Here is an 18264-nt window from a genome sequence, read left to right as displayed (position 1 = left end):
GCCAGAATGGGAAACTACGCTTTTGCGGCGCTCTGTCATGCAGGGAGCTCCATGATGACGTGTTTGTTTCTGTGGGGTGACCGGTGCCAGGGGACTGACTGTGTGTCTCCCTCTGCCCGCAGCATGAGATGAGTCGTGCACAGATCCTCATTCTGCAGGGGCACCAGCTGGCTGCCAGCCACCACTACGCCCTGGCGCTCATCTGCCAGCGCTGCAATGAGCTGCGCCACCTGTGCGACGTGCTGACCGCCGCCCTGCGGGCCAAGAGGGAGTCCCTCGGGCGCGCTCAGGACCTGCTGTCCCGGCTGGAGCAGGTAGGGGGCGCCCTGCAGCGCGGGAGCCAGCAGCCTGAGACCCGAGACACGCAGCTCATTTCCAAGAGGTCTAGGACAAATGCGAAAGCCAATTAAAAGGTTATGAGCTTGGGCACTACAGCAGGGTGGAGTGGGGTTTAGGAGGGAGCTAAAGTGCTTCACTCCAATCATTGCGGTCAGTCCCTGCTGTATAAAAGTCTAAAGGTCATCAGGGCAAATCCATCGTCTAGCCTGCTGTCAACCAGGCCACAAGGCAGAGCCCCCGCTGATACTCCTCCTTGCTGTGTCTCCCAGGAATAGTAAGCAAAGCACGGAGCAAGACTTGAAAGAGCAGCGTGTGCTGAAAAAGAGAGCAAAAACATTTTCGCAAAGCTGTCAGGACTTGGGAATAGCAATCAATCATTTAAGAGAAGTAAAAGCAAAAATGGGGACCAAGTTTCTTCTGTAAACATTCCCCTGGGGGGGGGGGGGGTAGAAGCCGAGCTGACAGCCTGACATCAGTTTCAAATGCGATCTGTTTTCATTTCTTCAGAGCTCCTACAGTCCTTCACATGTGTGCGAAATAGAAATCTTACAGGAGGGAGTGGGAGTGACAGAAACACACATTTCCTCTGGAGTGTTTGCGGGGAAATAGAGATGTTGAAATGAATCTATTTTTAACAGTGGCACACAGACAAGTGCTTCAGTCTACAAAGCGTCACTGTGGCAATATTACAGGACAGCGCACACAGACGCACGTTCTTTGGGGGTTTAGGCTTTTCGGTGCTCTAAAAATAACCTACGTTCATTTTTCATTTGTTACTTAAAAAGAAACATTGTACCATATGGTTGTATCTTTTATTTCCTTCCCTGTTTTTTTGTCTCCGGTAGAATGATCATGTCTGTTTTTCAGCCCAAGGGGCTCATCTTTCACACCTGCATGCAGTTTGTCTGCCCCTCTGTCAGTCTGCTGCTCTGGTTATTCCAAATTTCTCTGAGTGGGTTTTGTCCTCACTTCAAGATGCTCTGACTTGGAGATGGCTTGTGTGTCACTCAGATTCCACCTTTGTCTCTCCTATAGTGTCCCATGTGTCTCCCTCAGTCTGTCCCTGAGTGTCCACATGTCTCTATCTGCTCTGCCCCTGAATGTCCACATGTCTCTGTCAGTCTGTCCCTGAGTGTGCCCCATGTCTCTGTCAGTCTGTCCCTGAGTGTGCCCCATGTGTCTCTGTCAGTCTGTCCCTGAGTGTGCCCCATGTGTCTCTCTCAGTCTGTCCCTGAGTGTGCCCCATGTGTCTCTCTCAGTCTGTCCCTGAGTGTCCACATGTCTGTCTGCTCTGCCTCAGGCTATGTGCTGGTGCCATGAAGCTGCCTACCTCCTGGCTGACCAGCAGGTTGATAAGTTCCAGTCGAAGGAGGGGGCGCAGGCGGCCCTAAGGGATATTGAAAGATTCCTGGAGGGCACCCCGCCTCCCCTGAGCGGTGGTCCTGACGCGCTGATGCTGGAGTTTGAGTCCATTCTCACTCCCCAGCTGCAGGTAAAGCCTTCCTCAAAACACTCAGACAAGCCCGACGTCACGGCTCTAACTCCAAATCTGGGCTCTTTCTCGGCTCACACATCTCGTGGCACCCACAGATTCCCACCAATCACTTCAACAGCACACACACAGAAGCACACACTCCTCCCCTGTGACAGAGCCCCGATACTCCAGACCCATGTGATCCACAGACCCACTGCTGTTTCATGTAAAGACACACTGGCTCTCTCAATGCGCACACACCCATCGCCGGGTCAGACATGGGTCAGGACTCCCACCCCTGCCCTGTCCCATGAATTCAGATACGTCACCATGGATTTCTGAGACACCGAATCAAGACAGCTGCTTTGGCCGTTTCTCTTTATTTTAAGTTGGTCTTTCTGTTTTATTTTAGGTTGCTGTCTGTAACTTTTCTCTTTCCCTCCAGCTCATTGCTCACTCCCTGTGGCCTTAGTGCATGCTGTCAGGCCACACAGACCCCAGTGTCGGACTGTGCGTGTTCATGTCTGCGTGACCCCATCCCCGTGTCTCAGTGTTTGAAAGTGCAGTGTGGGACCCGCCGCCCTTCTCTCCCCTGTCTGCTCTGCTGAGATGTCGGCCTCTCTCTTCCCCAGGCTGAGATCGGCAGGGTGCATGACAAACTGGGCGCCATGCGGGGCACCATCCAGAATCGCCAGACCTCTCTGCGCAAGCTGGCAGACAAGCAAGTGCGCCCCATCCAGCTGGTGGCTCCCCGGCCCGAGACCCCGACCCGGTCCAAGTCCCCCCTTTTCTCTCCCAAGCACGGTGAGGCAGCCCCGAGAACTGTCACTCACTTGCGTCTCACCCTGCCCAACAGTGCCTTGCAGGTGTCGACTTCCCGGTGTCCTGTCTCATAGACATCCCAGCCTAAGGAAACACCAGGGGACAACATGAGCATTACAGCTGTTCAACACAAGGGGTGAAGCTTGGCCAGACCGTCAGTTCTGAGGGATGACAGTCGTGCTATTACCTCCTGGTGTGGACAGTCATTACCCAGAGGAATATACTCCCCCTGGCTCTATTGTTCCTGTGCATTCGCCAGATTTCACTGCTCCGTGGTGCACAACTTTCATGGAAGATTGGGTGAATAGACTGACTAGCTTCATACGTACGCCGTCATTGGAATATCCAGTGAGCAAACCTTCAAAAGCGTACTTGCGTCAGGTTACAGAGAGTGTGGTCCTCGACACCTGCAGTGCACTGCCAAGAATCTCACATTCCTTTCACATTCATATTTCATATATAAGAAAAGCTGGTTCCCTGTCTCCTTGTTTGCTTGCTAGGCTATGAGCAACCTGCTGGCCACAGGCCTGTGCTCCTGGCGCGCAGTGTGTTCAGAATGTTATTTTATCTAATGAAATGCTAAATTAATTTATTTGTTTAGGGCGTAGTGAGAATTAACATGCTTGGAGTTCAGTTCATTTATTGCCTCCCTGTGTACAGTTATGTCAGTCAAATCCTTTTAAGTTCCTTATTACTGTAACTGGTCCCTGTGGATTCCTGTCTCTCTAGAGGAAAGAGCAGGTAAATGTACGGTCTATACCTTGAAAGACGCTTTGAAGCTAAATTGCCTTGAGCATCTCAATAGAATCCCACATCCCCTCTTTGTACTTTCTATTTTTGTATTTTAGAAGTGCGTGCATGCTCTGATTTGCTGTTTTTCTCCCCTTGAGATTTTTTGTGAAGGAGATATACAGGGTCTGGAGATCAGGACTCTAAGTATCTAGGGTACAGGAGATGCGTCTTCTGATACGAGCAAGCAAGTTTGTAAAAGGAGAAGATGAATGACATTTAAATGCTCTGAATCTGGCTCTTTTATTTAAAGTGTGAGTAGAGTAACTAGAAATCATGTTAAAGAAAACTAAATTCTTGAAGGGTCCTGTCCAGTGCGATTATCAGAATCTGAAAATGACAGCTTCTGCCCTGTGCCTCTGATCTCCTCCTGTACCTGGGTAAAAAAGAAAAGGAATGTCAAAAATAAAGTCAAAGGACAGTGTAGCGCTCTGGACAGTGACAGGGGAAAGCCCAATAAGAGCACAGATCCAGTGACCACATGATTTGCTGAGTGAAAGAGCTCCTGTTCATCTCCCAGTGTCTGTCTGTCATGGGCTCTTCTTGTGTCTTCATCCTGTTTTAATCTCCCGGTGTTCAGGTGTGGACTTCAACTCCAGCTTGAAATTCTCCTTCGACCTTTCCCTGCCTGGCAAGAAAATGTCCAGAAAGAGCCCCAACTCCAGGAAGGTAGGCTGATCCCGATCCCCCTCTCCAGCCCCGGGGGGTTTCAAGCCGGATTTGCACGACAGCAAGAAAGTCATCGCTCTTCCTGGGGAACGCCAGCAGATGTGTCCAGAAATCATTAACCTGCATGGCTGCTTGAGGCACCCAGTGCCCCAGGAACACAGATATTCTCTGATTCTCAGAATCATTGCACCATGCTGTTTGCTCATCTTTCAGATTGAGGTGATGCACGACTACCAGGAAAACCTCAGCTCCATATCCTTCAGCCTGGAGGGAGAGGACAGTCCAGACCTCCTGAAGCGGTGAGCAGGCTGCTGAGGCTCATTCTTACCTCTGTGAGGCCGGGGAGCAGTGAGGTGCAACAAGACTCCTTTCCTCACCTTCCTTCCTCTCCTGTTTTCCAGCCACGTGATGAAGGAGCTGATCGAGACGGAGCGGGTGTATGTGGACGAGCTGCTCTCTGTGCTGCTGGTGAGGACGCTCAGCTTCAATGTGCTCTGCCTTCCCTGTCTGTGGGTACAGCTGACATAGGTGAACCTGTATCAATACAGCTCATATAGGTGAGCCTGTATCACTACAGCTGATACAGGTGAACCTGTATCCAATACAGCTCATGTAGGTGAACCTGTATCAATACAGCTGATATAGGTGTATCCCATACAGCTCATATAGGTGAACCTGTATCAATACAGCTGATATAGGTGAGCATGTATCCCATACAGCTCATATAGGTGAGTCTGTATCCAATACAGCTCATGTAGGTGAGCCTGTATCAATACAGCTATAATAATAATAATAATAATAATAATAATAATAATTGCTTACACTTATATAGCGCTTTTATGGACACTCCACTCAAAGCGCTTTACAGGTAATGGGGATCCCCTCCACCACCACCAGTGTGCAGCCCCACCTGGATGATGCGACAGCAGCCATTGTGCGCCAGAACACTCCCCACACACCAGCTCTCAGTGGGGAGGAGAGCAGAGTAATGAAGCCAATTCATAGATGGGGATTATTAGGATTCCATGACTGGTAAGGGCCAATGGGATATTTGGCCAGGACACCAGTGTTACACCCCTACTCTTTTCGAGAAATGCCCTGGGATTTTTAATGACCATAGAGAGTACGGACCTCGGTTTTACATCTCATCCAAAGGACGCGCCTGTTTGCAGTATAGTGTCCCCATCACTATACTGGGGCATTAGGACCCACACAGACTGCAGGGTGAGTGCCCCCTGCTGGCCCCAAGCTGATATAGGTGAGCCTGTATCACCAGTATAGCTTGACAGACAGGCAGTGTGTGGTCTCTTCTACAGACCAGACTACAGTTCAGTGTCTACAAGGTCAGTGGGAAATATTATATATTATAATTATATGTTATATCATATATATTATAAACAATCTGTTATGCAATCTACCTTCCCTCTTAAGTGTGAATAGTGTGCATTGGAGGTGTCAGGGACATTTCAGTGATCTCAACATGTGTGAAAGGCAGAGTGACTTGGAGAGGAGAGCGTGTTTCCAACAGAGCTGGTCTGCCAGGCAGGAGACGATGTGGATGTTTCTGATGGTCCTCAGTAGGGATCTTTATTCGGCCCAGCGAAGTTCTGAAAGGGGTGAAGGCGATGGGTGTCTGTGCTTCTCCTCCCAGGGATACCGGGCTGAAATGGAAAACCCTGTCCTGTATCCTCTCCTGCCTCCCATCCTGAGGGACAAGAAGGAGGTCCTCTTCGGAAACATGCCCGAGATCTACAGCTTCCACAGCAGGCAAGACCTCTGCTCAGAGCTCACTTGCTCATTGTGCCAACTGTCTGGTTCCCAACACCTGTATAAAGACACGCTGCCCGTGTGCCAAGTTAGCATCGTCAGTGCAGCCTGCAGGAGTCTTTTTCCACTGTTGCACTATATCCTTCATTGCTGTTAGTCACAAACTCACACCTTCAGAACAACACTTCCTTGGCCCAATAATATTGTCAGAGTGGTTTCATTGCAACCCATCCCAAAAAAAGAGGCATTAACTGTGGTGTAACTGGAATTAGCATTACTTTTATTTTGATGTAACTAGAAATAGGCCATTTAAGGTCTAGGTGAGGACAGTGTCATTGAAAGTAGCATTATATTACATGGTTGTCTGTGATGTATTAGTACTCTTAGTCTGTTGCTTACATTCAACTGATTGCGTTCTGCCAAGAACAAAATGTTTTCAGTGTGTCTCTTTGTTTAATTAAATGCTGGGAGAAGGAGGGTGTATACAGTATGGTACATTTTCTCACAGGATCAAAATGAAGGATCACAAAAGAACCACTGGGACCCATGATAAGAACAGCATGACAGCAGGGCTGGTCAAAATAAATCAGATTAAAAATCCTTCATGCTCTGAATCAGCAGCCCAAGGCCCAGCAGCTCTCAGTGGGTTGGTGAGGGAGGCAGGCTGCCGTCTCTGTGCCTGACTGTGCCCTCTGACCCACAGGCTGTTCCTGCAGGATCTGGAGAGCTGCCTGGACACACCTGAGAGTGTGGGAGCCTGCTTTCTGGGGAGGGTGAGAGCGTGGGGGCGTCAGGGAGGGGGGTTAAAGTGACATGTGTTGTGGTTATGACAGTGTCAGCATGTGGTTATGACGTGTAGTTATCTCCTGCATGCTGCCTTTCGGAAACTGCATGTCCAAATTCCTCCTGATGAATTCCCATGAGATATGACATCGAGAGCTCTGATTTTCCGACTTGTTTAGGAGTTAGGATATAGTCTGTGGTTGGTGGGGGTGTGTGGTCAGCATGTTGTTTTGACACTTCGACTAGTTTGTCATCTCTTTAAACATATAACTACAGAAACGTACAGAAATGCTAGAAAAGGATCGTCTTTTGCTGGTCTTAGCCCGGCAGCCCCTGTGTTGCAGTGGCTGACGGGGGCTCTCCGCTTGTCCTTTTAGAAAGAGAACTTCCAGGTGTACGAGCAGTACTGTCAGAACAAGCCGCGCTCCGAGTCGCTATGGAGACAGTGCTCCGACTGCGCCTTCTTCCAGGTGTGACACGAGCCGCCGTCCTCAGAGCTTTACACTGCCGCGGTCTGCACCGAGAAACACAGTCGGCACTTCCGGAGAGACTGGGAAACACTGCCATCTGCTGGCCATGTGTGTCAACTGGGATTCGAAATCCCCCGTTTTGAAATGGATTTTTTTTGTTTTTTTTATTTTCTTTTTGAAGTACCCTATTTTCTTAAACAGCCCTGTCCTACAGTAATTTCCCTGTATGTATGCACGGCATTTTGTTTTGATAAACGTCGCGTAGGGAGCTGCCTCAGCGTGCGTAAGACTGCAAAGGAACAGGTATTCAATGCTGAAAGCAAATTTCACAAAGTTGGAATTCACATGGAATAAACCTTTGCCCATTCCGTTTTGATAGTTGTAAGCTGTGTAATGGTGTGCTGAACGGGTCTCTCTCTCCTGCCCCTCTGTCTTGATCTGTTCTTGAAGGAGTGCCAGAAGAAGCTGGACCACAAGCTAGGTCTGGACTCCTATTTACTGAAACCAGTGCAGCGCCTCACCAAGTACCAGCTCCTGCTCAAGGTGAGTCAGGCCCTCGTCCGTCCTGGTCCCAGTGCTGCGCCCGTGGGTCTGCAGTCCGCAAGCTCCAGGGCTCAGCAAGGGGACAGTTACATTTAGTTCAGTTAAATATTTCCAAATAAATGACCCCCAATAAATAAATGACATTTGAAACGTGGAGCACAGACCAGGATCCATCGAATTCTGTTTGAATTGTATGTCAATGAAATTAAAATCTTTTCCCCGTGTGTTGGTAGTAGTGCGCTGGAACACCACCAGGGGGCGTCCATAGCTCGTGCTCAATTGCAGGGCCTGAGCACGAGCTGATCCTCATCTGCTAGACTACGTGTCACCCCACAGGAGCTGCTGAAGTACAGCGTGGGCTGCGAGGGAGCCTCTGAGCTCCAGGGGGCCCTGGAAGCCATGCTGGACCTTCTCAAGTCAGTGAATGACTCCATGCACCAGATTGCTATCACTGGCTACGAGGTGAGTGTCAGCTTGTCATCGGGCATGATGTAAACCACAATGCCGAATGGCAACGTGAGCAAGGAATATTGGGAGGGTGCACCCCACTGGAAAGGAATATTTTGGGCACTGGGGGCTAAGTCATATATCCCATCCATTGGTGTTTCATCCTATAGAGGGTGACAGCGAGCCTGAGCCCAACCCAGCAGACACAGAGAGCAGGGCAGCACCACACCCTGGAAGGTACACCAGTCCATTGCAGGACACATGAACGCGAGTCAGTGACACTAAACAACCTACAGCCAGCATGCCTTCAGTATACCGAAAGGAACTAAAACACACGTAAAACCCACATGTATATGGAGAAAACATGCAAGCTCCACACAGAGGGCAGGACAGGATTTGAAACCAGGGTCCGAGAGCCGTGAGTCACTGGTGAGAGCTCATCGTCACACCACGGTGCCACCTTGATAGGTCTAGTATAGTCGCAATGAAGTGTTTTTTTTATATTGAAGTAGAGGTAAATTCTATCTCAGGCTGATGCTCTTAGTTTGGGCTTTAAGATGTCTCCCAGCCCAGTGGATTATACATGACGAGCTTGTGTGCATGCACTTTGCTTCCTTTTCTATTGTGTGCTTCAATGGCAGAACGCCTCTTGCTGGTAAGATGCATGATGGAGATACAGTAGGTGGGCTGTGCTTGTGCCTTGTGCTAGTGAGCCATGCCGGGAGCTCTGAGCCTGTCTTTACCGAGCAGGCTGAGTGGGGTTCTGTCTGGAGCCGAAGTGAGAGCGTGCTGGCCCTGCAGCCGGGCGGCGTGAGGCCCACAGTGGCTCAGGCCGCGTGTGCGCTGTGTTGCCAGGGGGACCTGAGCGACCTGGGCCGGGTGCTGATGCAGGGCTCCTTCAGCGTGTGGATCAGCCACAGGAAGGGCCCCACCAAGATGAAGGACCTGGCACGCTTCAAGCCCATGCAGAGGCACCTGTTCCTGCACGAGAGGGCGCTGCTCTTCTGCAAGAGGAGGGAGGAGCATGGGGAGGGCTACGACAAGACCCCCTCCTACAGCTTCAAACACTGCCTGAAGGTGAGAGACCCATCCAGGAGGAGCGCCCTGAACACTGCCTGCTTTCCCCTGTTACCCGCCGGCCAGGCCTGTGACTTAACTCACTCTCTGTCCTTTGAGCTGTGGCTCACACCAGGAACCTCCAGGAAAGGTCTTACTTTCATGCCCATGGCTCTATCTGTTTTATTGTACTGTTTGTCTGTATTTCATCTCCTGTAAAATTGTCATCGAAGACATGAAACACATTTAAAGTACAGCACTCATCACGTGAGACTGGCGGATTTTATTTCTTCCCGCTGTGCAGATGAGTGCTGTGGGGATCACGGAGAACGTGAAAGGAGACATTAAGAAGTTTGAGATCTGGTACAGTGGCCGAGAGGAGGTGTATGTGGTGCAGGTGAGCAGGGGCGTACAAGGGGGGATAATTTCTGGACACCTCCATCGGTAAACGAATGACCATTCCTGCTGTGCAGTGCTTTAGTTTGTGCTGCAGCTCGAAAGGGGCTGCAAACTCAAAAGTGTGGATATTGCAGAGCTTTAAAATTAGCACTGATCAAAAACCCCAGTGCGGAAGATACTTTGGTCCATTATAGTCGGTGGGAATGTTGCAAAGGAAAATAACCTGCTAAGTGCATAATGAAGGCAAACAGTGGGGAAGAAACTGAGCTCAGTGCACGGCCGGTGCGCTCAGAGGGATGCTGTGAGTGAGGCTCTCTCTGTCCCTGTCCCAGGCCCCCTCAGTGGAGGTGAAGCTGGCCTGGCTCAGTGAGATCCGGAAAATCCTCACCAACAAGCAGAAACTCCTCCGAGGTTTGCCTCATTTCCTTATGCATCTCAGTTTTCATTTTTATTTTGTTTTTGTTACTCGTGCTTGGGTTTCCCGTCTACTGCGTGTCTGCGATCACTGTAAAATGGGTGCAGAGAAATGGGTTTATTTTATTTGCACAGATATACTGCGTGTCTGCAGTTACAGTTTGTGATGTAATAATGAGAGGGGGCGCCCAGAGGAAGACACCATCTTGGCTCAACAGCCAAGCCCAAGAGTGTGGCCTTGAGCCAAGATGGCCACCTGTTAATAGAGCGTAATTGTTCACCTATCAAATCCACCTCTATAGGAACCTCTAGCTTTGATGCCCTCAGTGTCACATGTTAGATTTAGATTTAGATTCAGTGTCTTTCAGTATCGCCTTTGCAGCAGGTCTGGGTGTGGTTTTCAATAATTAGTCCATGAATTCCTGTTTCACTGACCTTCTCTCCGGCTTGCAGACGACTCTCTCCAGCCCAGTCCTGCCTCAGACCACATCCAGCTCTCCCCTCCTCTGTTTGACAGGTGAGTGGAAACTCCTGACTTTTGTTCCTTAAAATCACATTCATTTAGACCTGCGCTGAGCAGTCTGCTCTTAAGAGGCCTGTTTTTCCTTTGCTCCTGAGACATGCTCCTAATAAATCCGGCCAGAATGCTCCCCACATACCCTTGTACTGTCAGTCTTTACATTGGCAGAATCAGAGGCTGTGTTGCTCGAGGGATTGGGAAACCCACCCACAGTGTCTTATTGACTGTTCTGCAGGGTGGTACAGGCGTCCCAGGCCATCAGTAAGAGTTGCTTATCCAGACTCGATTACGCTGCCCTCTCGACTGACGTGTTTCTCTGTCTGCGTCACAGAAGTCCTCAACACCAATGACGCTCAGTTACAAATAAGTAGAAACCCTGCACCCGGCTAATGGCTGCCCTTTGAGTGAGCTGTGACTCAGTGATGAATGGCTGCTGTGTTTGCATACTGACAGTCATTGCACCCCCTTCTGAACCAACAGCACTTAACTCGCCATCAGAAAACCCCACCTCGGATCTCCACCCCTCCCCCTTCCCGCAACCCAGACCATGGTATCTAGGAGTTTTGCACCTATTTTGCTTGTTTTTTTTTTTGCATGAATGCAGAATTAAGGACATTTTTTTTAATTTGCTAAGAAAATAATTCTAAGTTTGGGTTCCTTTATACTAGTCATTCCAGTAACTAGTCATTCCAGTTGCTGATTACTGAGATTACTCCTTCTATTGCCATAATATGGTCTTAAATGCAAATTTGCGCAAATGATATTGAGAAACAGAGGCCGTGTTTTGAAAAGCATGGCTGTACAAAAATATTGAAGGACTTCTGAGTAGACCCTTTGTACTAGGTTGCTCCCAGTGGCTCTTGTCAGAAGTCAGTGTCACTAATGGTAATGTTTTGTGTGGTCCTGCTGGCTAGTTTGAAGGCTCTGTTTGAAGTCCTGTTCTCGCCTCTCGGGCCGTTCAGGATGTTTGTGTGTAATTCCTCCAGCAAGCTGCAGAGGGCATCATTCAGCTCAGAGGAGAATGAGTCGGGCCGGACCAGTCCAGTCTTGATGGACTCCCTCCTGTTCTCCCCTCAGCCCCAGCACAGCCGACGGAGTAAGTGTGACACCCCCTGCAGGCCGGGAGGCTGTGTGAACTGTGTGCTTTTTGGGATTGATTTGTCGATCTACTTTTTTACTGTTTATATTCCATATGAGTGCTATTGCTGGCATTTTTAGTAGATGTGGAACCTTCTGAGTCATCATCCTAAAAACAGTATTTTTGTAATTTAATACATGATAAATGCAAAGAAGACCTAAAAATGGGTTTGGAAATGAAATGGCTATATGCGGACTGCATTTTTGGTTTCTGGTCTGAATTAATGCAGTTTCCTGGGATTGACTGGTGTTCCATCCAGGATGTACAGGTGGTCCTACTTTGCGCCTGGTTTTTGCAGGATAGGCTCCAGTTTCCACTGCTTCCTGATAACAGAAAGGAGGATTAATAATAATAATAATAATAATAATAATAATAATAATAATAATAATTATTATTATTATTACTATTATTATTATTTATCATCTTTCTTCACTCCCGTCTTTCCCAGGCTGGCATGGCACCTCTCACTCTGTGGATATATGCGAGGGTCTGGAAGACTGGACTGGAACCAACGAGCTCTCAAACCCCTCCGACAGCGAGGAGGAGGAGGAGGAGGAGATCCAGCTGGTGTGTGGCAGTCTGTTCTTTCTGTCCCGTAGCACAACACTGAGCCTTTTCATGAAGCGCCTTGCTGGTCTGTGAGGGGATGCGGGGGGCGGGGGGGTGTGGTAGAGAAGACTGTGGAGCATGCTTCTCAGCTGCTAGTTCACAAACTGGAACCAAGGCTGCCCCTGTCAGCCCAATGCAGTGAGCTGCGCAGAGCTCCGAAGCCCACTCTTACCCTCTGCTGCCCTTCCCTCAGTGTGCTGGCAGGTACAGGGCGCAGGCGGACCTCCGGCAGCGCAGCCCGGATGACCTGGTCATCAGGAGTGGAGATGCCATCCAGCTGCTCCAGGAGGACAGCGAGGGGCTCTGGTGAGTCTGGACTTGACCCGTCTTGCCACGCACACTGGCTAACCTTGTCATTCAGAAGTGAGCGATGAGCCGCACAGTGTGGGGGGCACAGACGTCCTGGGGCGCTCTCTCTCAGTGGTCTTTCCTGTCCTGGTCCAGGTGGGTGAGGAACCTGAGCTGCCGGCAGGAGGGCAGGGTTTCCGCTGGCAGCCTGCAGGAGGTCCTGGGCGAGAGCCGGGTGCTCTCAGGCAGACTGGGAGGTGAGCAGGCACGGGCAGACACTGGCACTCTCTTGGCAAACACTGTCCCAGGGCGGGCACTCCCAGCACTCCCAGCCAGAGCTAGGGATGGGGGGTTGAGGTTAATTATGTCACCCATGGGTGCCCATATGCCCAGATTCCTCTCTTTTATTTTCACACTTTAAAGCTACCTAGAATACTAGTGGCCATGAAACTACTAGAAGGGTACAATTAAGAGGAGGCTATTTGGCCCCTCTTGCTCCCTTGGTACAGTATAACGTGCTACCAACAGGAACACCCTCACTACCCTTCATTAAATTAAGTAGTCTGCCTGCTGATATTCTCACTAACACCTAATCAGACTGAAGCTGTGCCCCTTTTTAACAGTTAAAACTCACTTACAGTGTCACTTGAATGTCTTTCTTTGTGCCCTTTCTAATTTTTTGCTTTGTGTTTTCAGACCCAGGTAACCTAAAAACAAGAAAACTCAGCTCTCCTTAGGCAAGCGCAGGGGCTCTTCCGGTGCAGAGCCCAGGACACTCAGAGATAAGCGAACGAGGACCTCTTCAGACGTGGAGGTGCTCGGTGGGTATATATCTTGCAAAGTGATGTGACGGCCAGCCAGGCTCCGCAAAGGGGGGAAGGAGTCCTCGTTCCTGGTGCCCATTTTAATTTCTGCCCAAGTGGCCACTGAAAGATGCATTCCTGGACACCACCCAGTGCCCTCAATGGGATCGGCCGCTCGATCTGCTGCCTTGTGAAACGCCAGCCTCTGACTGCAGGAGGAGATCGCGGGCCTCCTCGTGGCTCGAGTCCAGAGGGTCAGAGCAGAGCGGGGCCCGGGTTCTGTCTGGGCTGACCGACATGAACAATGAGGGGAGGGGGGTGGAAGGATTTTGCACGATTAACTACTGAGCCCAGAGGAAATATCTACTAAAGCACCTGATCTCAAGCTGCAACACGCTGGTGGCGCAGAAGGAGTTCTGCCAGTGCAACACTAGCTAGGGTAACTGGCCCCCAGCCACTGGCAGACATCTGGCTGGGACACTGTCTTCTAACATCAGCATTTTTGGGACCTAAGGTACATTGTTTAAAGAGCAAGCCCTTGGGATCTCCAGTCTTTACAAAAGCATTTTTATTGATTTATAATAAACTCATGGTGTTGACATGTATTTCAGATGCCTGGAGAAGGCAAAAAAAAAAGTCTTGCACCAAATTTTTAACTGCATGGGGCTCTGACAGCACTACTTTCACAGGCTCAGTTATTCTTCACTTGCATACTGTACTGAAATTTGATCAAAGTAGATGCTGTCTTTACTGGCACTGTGTTATGAGAGCCCCCAGCCACAGTGAAGCTGCAGGGAAAAGCTTCAGGTCTTCTATTTAATACATGAGACACTTTCGCGGCCAGCTCACTATTAACTGGAGGTTCCCCTGAATGAGGGCAGCAAATTGCTTCTGGAGCAGGGTGACACCTTTTTTTAAACTGTCCTTAAAGATATTGAATAGATAGAGGAACCAGAATATGTTGCAGGCATTTTTAAAATTTTTCTGTAGTTCATGAGGCTTAAGGCTTGTGTGAGTCAGAAACCAGCGTGCTTTCTCTTTACATGTGCTATGAACTCAATATGGTTTATTGAGAAATAATTTTTGTCGAAGCTCACATGTCACATTGAAGGAATTCAGACACACGGTGCAGCACAGTGTGGTCAAGCTGTTGCCCCAGCAGTCAATAAATATCACGATAGTCAACTTCTTGTTTGCATTCCTCTCTTCTCATCTTCTTCTAAAAACGTTCCCTGTGGGAAAGAGAAAAAGAATCGATTCATATAACTAATGCACGATTCGTCTCATGTTTGGACAACAATTCCTACTGGAAGATTGAGTGGAAATGAGACTTTCCTTGGTCAAAGAACAAAATATTTTTTTAAACAGCAAAATGGAACTTCTGCTTGCACTGTCAGTGTCCTAAGCACAGGGCCTGACCTTGATATCTGAAGGATCTAATCAAGACTGACAAGAGTCCAGAACTCCAGGAGAGTTGACCCTGCAGTCATTTCTGTAAGGATGGAAATGGTTTTGTGTAAATGGAAACTTTCAAAGCCTTCAAAAGTAATTGTTACTTCATTCTCTGAGAGAGTGAGGACACTGACTTGAACTGTTGGATCTTGCACATTATGTGGATGCCCTGATGATGTCAAGGAAAGAAAATGAAAAAAATAAATACAGTATTTTCTTAGTCTTTTTCCAGGAGGGGATATAGTATTCGGAACCGTAAATTATTAAGAGTTTACATGCCAAAAAATACAAAGCTGTGCCATAAATCAATTGTAAAACTTTTAGCCTTTTCTCTTTTTCTTAGACAGAATTGGTATTTTCAGCAATACTGCAGTGCACTGCTCTCCTGATTCTGTCTGGACCCCAGCTCTTGAAAATTTCAAAAGGCATGATAAAGCATGTAAAGAAACAGCAACAGTTGAAAGACTTATGTTTGAGCTTTGTGAGGACAGAGGTATGCATTTGGAACTGTGCGGCACTGGTTCTGCACACTCAAAGTATTTCAGTGAAGAGGAGGAGCCTCTTGCCTTTCAACACTAAATTTGACCTTCTGCAAATTTCTGAAAATTGTAAAAGTGTACTTTGGTGAACACTTCACTTAAATACTGGTGGCCAACGTCACCTGGACAGGTCATAATTGTAGAAAGCAACAATTTATCAATGTTAGTCCTGAATGTCCAACAAGCTCCACTGCCAGAACTGTTTGGAAGATTGAAGTGACTGCAATGTGTGTCCACTGGTGATTCACAGGACTCACGATTTACAACAAAAGAAGCTGTAAAATTAAAAGGCATTTCCCCCAATACATTCATGAAAAGGTCACTAAGTGATTGTGCTTGTAAGAATGCAAAACAATGTGTGAGACAATACTGTATGTTTTTTAATTCTTAGAATTATTCTACGAGGAAAAAAACTCAACGAAGTTTTGTTACACTTCAGAATGAAAAACTGCATGTACTTTTTTTCATGGGTATGACTGTTCAGATAAGCTTAGGGCTCCTTTTAAAAAGGATTGCTCCAGGAACACGCACAGCACCCGTGATGTCTAACACTTAAATATTGATTGGAGAATTATGTGGATTTAAAACATCAAATCAGAGCGCAGTTCGAGGACAGCCTTTGATTCTTTTCTGTTTGAAGTGGAAATTAGAATGCAAATCAGCCAAAACAGCTCTGATTTATTTGTCACGTTTTTTTTCCTGGCAGAGCAAAATAGCTAGTTGGCTGCAGGCATTTGTATTCATGTGCACTGAAAAAACTGTAATTGCAGTGCTGTGCATATGTTTTAGCTCAAATATTATCTCTTCTTTTACTTCTTTTTTAAGCCTTATGACATTTCTGCTATTTTTTGCACTGAAATTAACTGCTTAAAAATAGGCTTGAAAGCTCTGTCCTTCGGCGTGGGCACAGCTTGCTGCAGAATATTTTGTTCTAAGAAAATGCATGACTGCAAGATTGCTGAATGATAACATAGGTTTGAGGTTAATATCGTAATTATTTCGATTGTTATGTATTTGTACAGCCTCTCTGTTGTATAAAAGGATAAAATAAAGAGTTTGTAAAATAGGTTGGTGTTTTACTCTTTTCTGATAAATGATAATGGGATTTTGGAAGCGACTGTCCAGCTAATTCTGTCACTATCACAGACCTCCGTTATACGCAATACAAATATTGTTAAATATTATGAAAAATGGTTAAATATACGGTGTCATAAGAAATCGTGTGCTGTAAGCCATTATCCAGCACAAGCACTCTGTGGTAATCTGTGGTAATAGTTCCATCCTCTGTCTGAACATCTGTCTGCATCTGTTTCATCCACAGAGAAGAGCACCAGCACTAGACAAAGAGTGGAAGAGTGTTCACTGAATATTGTTAGAGCGATCTGAGTACTGCATATAGTGTAAACGCAGCCATGAAACACAGACTACAACCACAGGTGATCCAGAATACAGCATAAGCTTTTCTGTATGTGCTCCAGTCTGTAGTCTATTAGTATTAAGTGAACACAAACACAAATCACTCCGTTTAACTCTTCTCAGCACCTAATTCTGTTGTCCATGCCTTTTTGTTTTGATAACCTTTGTTTTTCTTTCCAGTGTATGGTTTTTCTCCTGCCTGGAGAGCATTTAAGGTTTTCAGTAGAAGGTATGTAAACTCTGCTGCAGTATCACCTCTCACCACCAGATGGAGCTGTCTGACAAGGTTTTGCTGTTCGTGTGACTGCAGGATGAACAACGAGATGTACAGTACCGTATAAAGCTACAGTACTGTATATAAACCCCATCTGCAAATGTATAAACAATGGTCACAAACACTTAACCCAGACAGCTGCAGTGGAGCTATCATTGAAACCCCATGCCCTAAAGTTGTAAGCATAATGGAAAATATAAAAAAGAAAGAGTGCATTTAATCACTAACCCTTGCATTCGTGTCCAGCAGCACCGTACCATCAGTACCACTAAAGAGTCATTGTGTTTCAATTGAGACATGCTTTGCAAATGTTGGAAATTTTCAAAGTCTGAGTAAATTAAGTGTAATAAAAAAGATTAGTCATTTATGTTTTATATTACCAGTGTTGCAGGAAAATCTCAATTAGCTTTGCAATTAGCTCATTCTCCTGTCTGTTCAAGAATGAAAGGGTTCAGCTTTCTTACCCTGTCGGAACAGGAGATTCTGTTAAGCCCAGGAGTGAGCTCTTCTCCGTAATTATTTCAGAACAGCTGCAAAGTAATTAGCAAATTGGTTTGCGTGCTTCAGTGAGCTCTTGTAAGACTGAAATTTCTACATGTATATTAAGAAAAATGTTGTAGAATTGTTTAGCTGTAGCTGACATTGACAGCTGTTATTTAAAAGCTGTTTTGGCCACTGTAATCCAGGTAAGTATCTTACCTGTCAGATCTCAGGAGGGCAGACTAAAACAAGAGGATTAGGCTAACCCAGGGCACAGATTGTTCTAGTTTAGCCACACTGTTTACTTCACGTGTAGATGTAACCTCTGGACAAGCCAATATTCTGAGTTTTAAAATATTTTAAGTTCCCTTCTTTTTCATTAAACCTCATCAATACCCTTTTAATCAATTTTAGTTTTTTATGCATTTTTATTCACCATTATTTCCTGACTTATTTAATTCACTCTTATCATGTAAGTGGTTTTCAGGGAATTAGCGCAGGATTGTAGCTGCACAGAGGACAGTTACGTTCAGTGCATTTCACTAAGCTCAGGAACAATAGAGGCTTCTGGACAGGAGCAATCACAAATTTACCTCCCTGCCTTCAAACCATTTTAAGTGTTTGACTTGTTTTTCCAGAGCTGACTTTTCCCCCTTTTCCTTCACACTAGATCAATTCCTACCCAAGGAAAAGGCTTTTTGTGTGCCTATTGTATGCGTCTAATTTAATGAATGCAATACTAAAAGTAGCAGAAAAAGGAACGACGATATAGA

General features: G+C 47.1%; 1 protein-coding gene across 1 annotated transcript in view; it reads left to right on the top strand.

The window, feature by feature from the left end:
- Positions 1 to 16387, top strand: part of mcf2a (MCF.2 cell line derived transforming sequence a) — a 32931-nt gene extending 16544 nt beyond the window's left edge. The window contains exons 11-30 of the mRNA XM_088925129.1: positions 123 to 314; positions 1640 to 1831; positions 2446 to 2617; positions 4005 to 4093; positions 4307 to 4392; positions 4495 to 4561; positions 5745 to 5860; positions 6564 to 6633; positions 7021 to 7113; positions 7564 to 7656; positions 7993 to 8118; positions 8959 to 9180; positions 9464 to 9556; positions 9891 to 9969; positions 10426 to 10489; positions 11479 to 11588; positions 12079 to 12197; positions 12433 to 12545; positions 12684 to 12784; positions 13224 to 16387. Of these exons, the coding sequence (XP_088781255.1) occupies positions 123 to 314; positions 1640 to 1831; positions 2446 to 2617; positions 4005 to 4093; positions 4307 to 4392; positions 4495 to 4561; positions 5745 to 5860; positions 6564 to 6633; positions 7021 to 7113; positions 7564 to 7656; positions 7993 to 8118; positions 8959 to 9180; positions 9464 to 9556; positions 9891 to 9969; positions 10426 to 10489; positions 11479 to 11588; positions 12079 to 12197; positions 12433 to 12545; positions 12684 to 12784; positions 13224 to 13264 (2238 nt within the window). The 3' untranslated portion in view covers positions 13265 to 16387. The remainder of the gene's footprint in view (positions 1 to 122; positions 315 to 1639; positions 1832 to 2445; positions 2618 to 4004; positions 4094 to 4306; positions 4393 to 4494; positions 4562 to 5744; positions 5861 to 6563; positions 6634 to 7020; positions 7114 to 7563; positions 7657 to 7992; positions 8119 to 8958; positions 9181 to 9463; positions 9557 to 9890; positions 9970 to 10425; positions 10490 to 11478; positions 11589 to 12078; positions 12198 to 12432; positions 12546 to 12683; positions 12785 to 13223) is intronic.
- Positions 16388 to 18264: the final 1877 nt, after the last annotated feature.

Source organism: Atractosteus spatula, chromosome 9 (assembly GCF_055471065.1).
Source record: "Atractosteus spatula isolate fAtrSpa1 chromosome 9, fAtrSpa1.hap1, whole genome shotgun sequence".
Taxonomy (NCBI): domain Eukaryota; kingdom Metazoa; phylum Chordata; class Actinopteri; order Semionotiformes; family Lepisosteidae; genus Atractosteus; species Atractosteus spatula.
This window is presented reverse-complemented; position numbering and strand designations above follow the sequence as displayed.